Source organism: Colletotrichum costaricense (genome assembly GCF_030867565.1).
Source record: "Colletotrichum costaricense strain IMI 309622 chromosome Unknown Scaffold_8.1, whole genome shotgun sequence".
In the NCBI taxonomy this organism is placed as follows: domain Eukaryota; kingdom Fungi; phylum Ascomycota; class Sordariomycetes; order Glomerellales; family Glomerellaceae; genus Colletotrichum; species Colletotrichum costaricense.
In genome coordinates, this window is record NW_026848237.1 from 2,034,449 (window position 1) to 2,043,216 (window position 8,768).

General features: G+C 54.6%; 4 protein-coding genes across 4 annotated transcripts; 2 read left to right on the forward strand and 2 right to left on the reverse strand.

Annotated features, from left to right (window-relative positions):
• Positions 1 to 300: 300 nt before the first annotated feature.
• On the reverse strand, positions 301 to 2,978 carry CCOS01_08696 (glycosyl hydrolase family 3 N terminal domain-containing protein; the record flags this gene model as incomplete). The annotated part of the gene is made up of 3 exons (XM_060456857.1): positions 301 to 1,809; positions 1,876 to 2,798; positions 2,909 to 2,978. The coding sequence occupies 3 exons, from the start codon at positions 2,976 to 2,978 to the stop codon at positions 301 to 303; spliced, it is 2,502 nt and encodes an 833-aa protein (XP_060313131.1).
• Positions 2,979 to 5,469: 2,491 nt separating this feature from the next.
• Positions 5,470 to 5,868, forward strand: CCOS01_08697 (uncharacterized protein; the record flags this gene model as incomplete). Its single annotated transcript, XM_060456858.1, has 1 exon — positions 5,470 to 5,868. The coding sequence occupies one exon, from the start codon at positions 5,470 to 5,472 to the stop codon at positions 5,866 to 5,868; it is 399 nt and encodes a 132-aa protein (XP_060313132.1).
• A 1,166-nt stretch (positions 5,869 to 7,034) lies between these two features.
• CCOS01_08698 (uncharacterized protein) lies at positions 7,035 to 7,500 on the forward strand (the record flags this gene model as incomplete). Its single annotated transcript, XM_060456859.1, has 2 exons — positions 7,035 to 7,102; positions 7,212 to 7,500. 2 exons carry the CDS (start codon positions 7,035 to 7,037, stop codon positions 7,498 to 7,500), a joined length of 357 nt encoding a protein of 118 aa, XP_060313133.1.
• A 926-nt stretch (positions 7,501 to 8,426) lies between these two features.
• CCOS01_08699 (uncharacterized protein) lies at positions 8,427 to 8,689 on the reverse strand (the record flags this gene model as incomplete). The annotated part of the gene is made up of 2 exons (XM_060456860.1): positions 8,427 to 8,596; positions 8,644 to 8,689. The coding sequence occupies 2 exons, from the start codon at positions 8,687 to 8,689 to the stop codon at positions 8,427 to 8,429; spliced, it is 216 nt and encodes a 71-aa protein (XP_060313134.1).
• Positions 8,690 to 8,768: the final 79 nt, after the last annotated feature.

Below are 8,768 nucleotides of genomic sequence, written 5' to 3' on the forward strand. Positions count from 1 at the left end.
AGTATGAGGTTTGCATTTGATCATCGGCAGGGAGTTTGTTTGTGATTCCAAAGTTTCTCGGACATATCGCCTGAAATTGGCGTGTGACGATTACGAATACACGAAAGATATGACGCAGCATGACATTGCGACGGATACATCTAAACATTAATATCTTTATCAAAGGGACGTTTCTGGCTGGACTACGAAGCAAATTATCATGCATAAATATCAATCATTCATTCATTCAATCTTGTGTATCCTGAACATTTTCTCCCAACCGGTGCTCCCTGCTTTTTACATCGTGACGCATAGACGTCTCTACAGACCAGACCACCAGAAGGTCTCGCTGACCTTGAAGCTGCCCTTGAGGGCCTTGTCTGTGATGACACTGCTGTCACTGACAATTACCTCGTACTCGCCCTCCTCGGCGCACCACTGGTGCCGCTCCTCGTCAAAGTAACTGGCGGCGTACTTGGTCTCAATGTTGACCGTAACCTGCTTGCTCTCGCCAGGCGCAAGCGACACCTTGGCGAAGCCCTTGAGCTCCTTGAGCGGGCGGTTAATCTTTGCCTTTTGCTTGGGTGCAACGTACACCTGGACGACGTCAGCGCCGGCCACCTTGCCCGTGTTTTTGACCGTCACGTCCACGGCGAGCTTGCCGTCAGCCTCGCGGACCTGGAGGTCCCCGAAGCCAAAGGTCGTGTACGACAGGCCGTGGCCAAAGGGGAAGAGCACGGGGCGGTCGAGGAACTCGTAGTAGCGGTAGCCAATGTAGACATCCTCGCCGTACAACGTGCGACTGGCCTCGGCACGGTAGTTGAGGTAGGCCGGGTTATCCTGGACGCGCTCGGGGAAGCTGAGCGAGAGCTTGGCCGAGGGGTTGACGTCGCCAAAGAGCACGTCGGCGATGGCGTTGCCCGTCTCGTTGCCGCCGTACCACGCTTGGACAAGGGCCTTGACGTCCTTGACCCACGGCATGCGCACCGGGGTGCCGGACTGGTTGACGACGACCGTGTTGGGGTTCGCCTGGGCAACGGCGGAGATGAGCTTGTTGAGGTAGCCCGGAAGGTCCATGTCGGCACGATCGTTGCCCTCCGTCTCCCAGTCAGCGTTGAGACCGGAGCAGATGATGACCTGGTCGGCGTCCTTGGCGAGGGCGGCGGCCTTTTCGATCTCGGCCTTGTCGTCAATGACCTTGCATCCTCCCATGCGGAGGGCGCCGCTGCCAAAGACAACGTTGTCGCCCTGCAACTTGGACGACGGGGCCGAGCCAAACTCGACCTTAAAGGTGTACTTTTGGCCCTTCTTGAGCTCGACACGCCCCTTTTCCTCAACGGTGGCGGCGCCGAAGAAGGCATCGCCCTGGCGCTGCTTGGTGGAGTTGTCAATGACAAGCTTGTCATTGACAAAGAGGTTGGCCGTGCCGCAAACGATGAGGCCGAGCTCATAGGTGCAATCCTCCTCAGCGACGAAGGAGCCCTCAAAGTCGGCGTACCAGAGGTCGCCCTTGAGCTTGGGGTTGTAGTAGTCGACAAGGAGAAGCTCCGTCTTGGTGAGGACAAGCTCGTCGATGGCCTCGCGGCTGTGGTCCGTGGGGGGTTCGTTGTAGGCGCGCATGGTCATGCCGGGCTTGCCGTCAACTGACGTACAGACATTGCCGAGGAGGGGCAGGAGCTTGTGGGAGTAGGCGCCCTCTGTGTACTCCGGGGATGAGGTGAGCTTCTTGCTGATGCCGTCGAAGGGGGTGACGGAGTAGTAGGCAGCCAAAGAGGCGGAACCACCTCCGTGATAGGTGGCGATCTTGGCGTTAGGGCCAATGACAACTGTCTGTGAGTCTCAAAGTAAGTGTGTGTACTTTCGTGAAAGACGTGTATACTCGGAGAACATGCTCACCTTCTTGTCCTTCTTCAGGGGCAGCACGTTGTCATCGTTCTTGAGCAGGACGATACTCTCGCCACCGATGCGCCTCAACAACTCGGCGGTCTCTGGGGTGTCGCCCGTCTTCTCAGGGGCACCCTCGGGAATGCCGGTCGCCACAGCCTTCTTGATGAACTTGAGCATGGCGCGAGCTCTCTCGTCGAGAATGTGCTGGCGGACCTTATCCGTCGACACATTGAACTTAAGAGGCTCTCCACGGAAGCGAGGAGGTCCAGGCATCTCGAGATCGAGACCGGCATTAGCCGCTTCCGTGGTGCTGTAGGTTCCGTACCAATCGCTCATGATCATGCCGTCCCAGCCCCACTCCTTGCGGACTAGCTTCTCTAGCAGATCGTGGTTCTCACTGCAGAATGTGCCGTTGACTCCATTGTAGGCAGTCATGAGCGCACCCGGTGAGGCGTCACGGAAGGTAAGCTGGAAAGGAAGCGCGTAGATCTCGCGAAGGGCGCGCTCCGTCACGATGCTCTGGACGGCGTTGCGCCTGTGCTCCTGGTCGTTACACACAAAGTGCTTGGGCGTCGCCTGGATACCAGTGCTCTCGATACCTCTCACAATGGCGGCGGAGCCGAGACCAGCCAACACAGGGTCTTCGCCGATAGACTCGAATCCTCGGCCACCGAGAGGGGACCGCTGCATGTTGATGGTAGGGCCTAGAATGCAGTGAGCCCCCTTGAGCTTGGCCTCCTCTCCCATCTTCCTGCCGGCCTCCTCGAGGAGCTCGATGTTGAAGGTGGCACCGAGAGCCGTTCCGCAGGGGAAGCAAGCTGCCTTGATGCCATTGAAGAATTTGGTGCCGCGCACGCCATTGGGTCCGTCGGAGAGTCTGATGGAGGGAATGTTGTGCTTGGGCAGAGCCTTGGTGTGCCAGAAGTCGATACCTGGGGAGAATCGAATGTTAGCTTGTCATTAGGTCTCGTCGAGGGCTGTAATGAAGAGTCCGCAATTGGGGTGAAAAGTGACCCCCCAAAAGAGACGGGAGCAGTCTTACCGGCGAGAAGGTCGACCTTCTCAGAGACGGTGAGCTTCTTGAGCACGTCTTCGACGTCAAAGTCGGCCATTGTGGGCTCGTCAAACGTTGGACTGTAAGAATGGATAGGGGTATCTTTGGAACAACTACAATTCTACGACTGGCCGGTTTCAAACTTGGAGAGGAAGTAAAGGGAGTAAAGAGGAACAGACAAGAAAGGTTGGTGATAGAAAGCGCCGGGAAGCAAGATCGAGAGGGAGGACCGGAACATCTTCGCAGCAGGATCGCGCTGTTAAATAGAAGATTGACGAGCTTGTGGACAACGGAACAACTCCGGACGATGCGGGACAGGATTCCCTCTTCTTACTTGGCTTAAAGATACCTTAGCTCGGGAAGAGAGACCAGCAACCCACTTTGAGGTCCCGCGTGTTTCTGGGTGACGAGCTAGGTAGATGGAGGAAGATACACCGATGCCGGGAAGGCGGCGGGGGGAACGGCAAGCAAGCAAGCAATCAGAAGGCCATGTTTGCATGCAGTATCCGTTAGCAACCAGGTTAGCAGCGGCTGTTTCTCTGTCTCTCCCGTCATGCTGCTATGCGCCCCTCCATGCAGTTCAGCCGGGGAGAAAGAAAGGTGGAGAGCTGTTCCTCCCAATTACCAATACACAGAACGAAGGAACGGATGCCCAGAGATGTTAGAAACCCCAAGACCTTGAAAGACGCGGTCAGGTGCGTCAATGGCGACCGCCCGTCTGGTCGGTAGCGCATTTCTACCCCACGTTATCACGTTGTGGGAGCTTGTTGCCCCTCATTCACCGGGAGAAGCTCGGGTGGCTTCCCCCTTTTAGCGTCATTTCTCCAGTTGAGTGCCCACCCAAAAGCTCTGGATTGGCTCATTGGCATTGGAGGCGAAGCTGAACATCGTCCCGAAATCCCGTCAGACAACTTTGGCGCGGAGACGGCGTGCGGGTGTCTCAGTTTTGCCGGAGACTACCCGGCCTTTTGGCGATATTATCGCGGGCTTCTGCCGTGTCGCTGAACAGTGCAAACTTCGTATTACAGACAGTGACAACTTCTCCTGTGAAAACGATGCATCGAATCGGACCCGGCTAAGGGAAGCGGACCCAACCAGCCATGACACGATGCCGATACTCCCCGAGCCGCAGATATGCCGCATTTAGGTGAACGCAAGCTCGCAAGGCCTCATCTGTAGGTTTCATATTAGTGCCACAGTCCCGTCATCGGGTAACTGGGTAACTGCTTGTGAGATGGAGGCTGATGATCGTGGGACTCAGGGCACAGTAGGAGGATGGTGTATGCCGTCTTCTCAGCAATGGAGACAGAATATTCGGGCTGTCTCTACCCTTACTAGACCTGAATGACTCCCTGGAGCTGCACGTACCTGCAAAAGAAATCACATTTGTCATCTCTTTCTTTCTCGCCTCCGAGCTGCCGTGTTCCCGCGCGTGACAGCCGAGCTAGGGGAACCACGGGATTGCTGAGTCGACAGCATGCCCCGCATTTGCCTGAATCCGATGAGAATACGGCCCGGACGTCTGTGCTGCATCGTCGGGATGGGACTCCATTACTGATATACCCCGGAGAGCCGGTCCACGGAGTCATGCCGTGGTTTAGAGGTCATATCAACGGGCCGAGCCACCACATCCGATCAAGCTGCACTGGCGCTACGGCCCTGCCCTGATGATCATCAAGCGGGTGATCATTTCCCCCAGCTTCCCCAGATGTCTATCTTCATCGGCAAGCTCCGCTATATCTCCATACCACAATGCCGAATCTTTCCCGAGTATCCATCATCTCCATCTCTGTGAGCGGCTGTAAACTGGGCATAACTTGAAATAAGTAGCCAAAAACAAGGATCCAATGACCATTCGCCTCTTTCCCGAGTCTGACAAGTGGGCGACAATGATCTGCCGCTCAGCACATCCTGAGTTTCTGTTTCTACCGCTACCTTTGTCACTATTTCTCCCACTTTCGCTATCACTACTCTTTTCAGCCACCTCTTTCAGTTCGTTCTCTACATGGTATAGCTAAGTCACACTAACAAGACTCTGAGAAGGATAGGGACTGTGTTGGCACCCATGTAGGGGTCTCTCTCTCTTGCCGAGACAGCAGCGCGAGGCCATGCAGTCACCCGCTCATCCGGCTTGGTTCCCGAGGCGGGGTGGTCCGAATACACCACAAACTCGCGTAAGACAATCCACCACGGTGGCTGATTCGTTCCTTTTGGAAATATCCACGTCCACAATCATGTTTCCTCATCAAGATCCACCACTGAAGGCGGGAGTGTGGGAACGGACCACATGCTCGCGAGATGGGGTCTTCTCGGCAGCCGTGACATCTTGTCGGTTGCTCATTTGTCGAGACCCAGGGCAAGGAGTGTACGGATACTATTCCCAGATTCACTCCCCCTGGTGAATGATCGACTCGTTTGTACCCGTAAGGCGGGGAGGGATGGAGATCTCCTCTGCCGCTGTATGGTGTGACGGGTTTACGGATATAGGCCAGACCACCACGTTGCGTAAAAAGAATGTCCCGATACTTGAGACAACCACCACAACTCACATGCTCCATCGATCTCTCCCTGCTTTCGTGATGGTTCCTGATGATCACTATTGGTTTCGAGGCATACCTCCCGCATCGTCGGGACATACATGTGAGGGCGATCCATGCATGTTCATCTACTACACACATACTTTAGGCATGCGACAACCATCTGCGGTTCCTGCCTGTAGCTCGCGAGACATTGGAGAGACATGGACGGTACCGATAGTACGGACGTCAGCCTGGGTTCCCGAAAGTGGTCTCCATCTCACATTGTACAAATTCTACCTCTACCAAGCAAGTGGGCCAGAACTGCGGTTGGCTGGTCTATGTCGATACCTTTGCCCGTTGACAGCAATCATCCAGAAGATCCCGTCTGTCTGTCTCCTTGTTGGTGATATGAAGTATCTCATGGCGTGAGCTCTTTCCCGAATGTATGCCAAACTCGCTGCATAGCAACTGCCCTGGCCCCCCTCACAATCCGACCTAAGATCGTGACCGAGGTCTCAAGCTTCAGAAGTGAAGAGATGATGGGCCATTGGATATGGGGGGTTCCTGTCGCTCGGGAGGACGAAGAACCACTTTATCAATGCCAAGTGTGCATGTATCTTAATGCCTACAGAGAGTCAAACCCCATCTACGATACGTTTCTCAGAGAGAGGACGTAGTTCAACCCAAAGGGAAAGACAATGTTCAGGCTATGTTACGAGTTTCAAGAGACCATCCAGATAGATCACTATCGCGAACACAGTACGACCGTCTTACGGTCACTACAGAGAGTCGATTACCTTGACAGCCGACATCACGGGCACTGCCAGATTGGTCCACGCGATGATTCTCTCGAGACAGTACTAGACAATTCACCCCTAGAAGTAGAATCACACCCCCAAGCACCAAAGTTAAGCATCTCGAAGCTCCTAGCTACCCCTGGGCAACACTCACATGAGAGGAGATTGCCTTGCTGACGGCGGGCATGCTCTACCAGCCACAAACCACCTCTTGTGAAGCTCCTTCAGGGGATCAGAGGCAGTCAGCTGAATCCTATACCGACCTCTCTCCCCCTAGCTGCGTCGGAGAGGCTGGCTGATTAGCTTGATCTTCGTCTCTGGGGAGGTCACGATACACCACAGGGGGGGGGGGGTTGAAAGGGGGTACAGTCAACCAACCCCATGCTCAATTAGCATCGTATTGCCTGGACGCAGTGCGCCACCAACGAGATGACTGCATACTCTGCAGGCCACAAGTTCTCGGAAACACATTCATGTAGTCTTGAATATCATTTGACGACAGTTCATGAAAGGAGGTTCATATACATTGTGTCAGCCAAGGCAGTGAGAAGTATCACAAGAAGTAGGATTGCCCGACGCGCAACGATTCCCGTCTGCTTTCTTGGACAGGGTAGACTCAGTTTATCGTAAGACTGTACATATGGAGAGGCTCATTGACGATGCTCCATGGAGAATGATGTATGGACCTTTGATGGCGCAAACAGTCAAACAGAAGCACTCTCCTGCAGTCTGCCCTTTCATGTCGTTTCCTCCCCTTTCTACATCAAGGCACAAAATATCGCGAATTAGGAACGCATCATGGTCGACAACCAGGCTCTACATCACGATGAGGCTGCACTCGATCGCGATTTTCGCAGCCCTGGTCTGTCAGGGTAGGGGATATCTACAGATTGCAGACAGCAACCCCGTAGCCTGATCATACGATTTTGTTCTTTGTTGAACATCATCACTAGCCCAAGGATACGAAAAAAACAGGTTTCAAGCCCATCGCACTCCGCCCAGCCCCTCCCCAGGACCCCCGGGAAACGATACCATCATCCCCCTTCCCATCGCCGCGCGGGGCACCGTTGGGGGAGGATCGGAGCACAAGTCCGATGCGGACCTAGTTCATCAAGGGAAAAGAAAGGAAATCGGACGCTCCGACAAGGGGCGTGTGTCTTTCTATTCCGCTGTACTACTATCACGCCCGGCGGAACGAGAAAACAGCAACGGCGGCCCCATTCATCTTCAACGCGAACAAGACGCCATGCCATTGCTGTGCTAACTATTCCGGCCACAACATGCCCATTCGGCATAGAGCCGTTTTAGCTAGTATCGGATTTCCAATCCTTCTTTTTCCATGACCAACGATGTATGCTACGAAGATGGCGCCAATACGTTCAAAGGATGGCCCAGGGGGCGGGGAGACGGGACCTTTCGTTGATGTTGCGAGTGGGTAAATGCTGGCCCGGGCAGATGCCCGAAGTGAACGCAGCTACGAACCGGAAGGGGAGAATGCCGAGCGGTGTGGGCTGTAACTTGTAAGCCTGTTCGTGTTGGGGGCTTTGTGGGTGGGCGTCGTTTCCCGACCGCCGAAAAGTACGGTGCGGCAAGAGCGGCGGTGACTTGAATCCCCCGGTGTCTGCAACTGCAAGCCCGCTTACACTACGGAGTAACTACGTACGCTCTCATCAGAGGAGGGAGGGGGGAGGAGAGGGGATGGGATGGAAAGGATGGCATACCTACCAGATCATTGATGGGATTGGGAGGCAGGGGGGGATGAGAGTGCGGAACCGCAAGCCGGGAAAGTTTTAGAAGTGATACGTAGAAGAGAGACGGTAAGTTGCCAATTGACCAATTAGTTGGAAGCGATTGCATATGGCGTTGTTTTTCTGTTTTCCGCTTCTTCCAAGTCTCAAGTCTAGTCTCCCACACTTTCCGTACGCATACGCATATGCGCAATATGCCACACGCAGGGCATCATGGGCAAAATTTAGAGAGCCTGGCAATGTACCGATACCTTCGCACGGCTTTCCGATTTTATTTTATTTTTTGATTTTTTTTACTTTTTCTTTGTCCCTTCTTTTTCTGAAAGTCCTTCTAGAAGGGTGTGTGGAAGCTAGACTAAGCCAGACAGAGTTAGGCACGTCCTACAGCTTACAGGACGCCATCTCGATCCAACAATCCACCCGGCCGAGTGCTGTGGTTCTTCTAATGGGGGGCCGCAGGATTGCGTAGCAGCAGACAAGGGAACCGGCGCAGCACTAGCCGCTGCCGTATATCCACTCCCCGTACGGACACATCGCCATCGCCATCGGGGACGCGGGCGACGGCCGGGCGTTGAGACGGGATGCAAGCTTGTGAGTAGTAGAGTAGGTAGACTATCCGTACTTTAGGGTGGTTTGGAATCCATATGGGCGTGGCATACCAGTACCCTTAGGTTCCCCCCCATCCATCTTGCTCGTGTCCGCCATCGGGAAACAAGAAGGGTCCGCGGGCGTCCAGGAGAGAGCGGTGTATCACACATCGCAGGTACCGGTAGCCAAGCACACC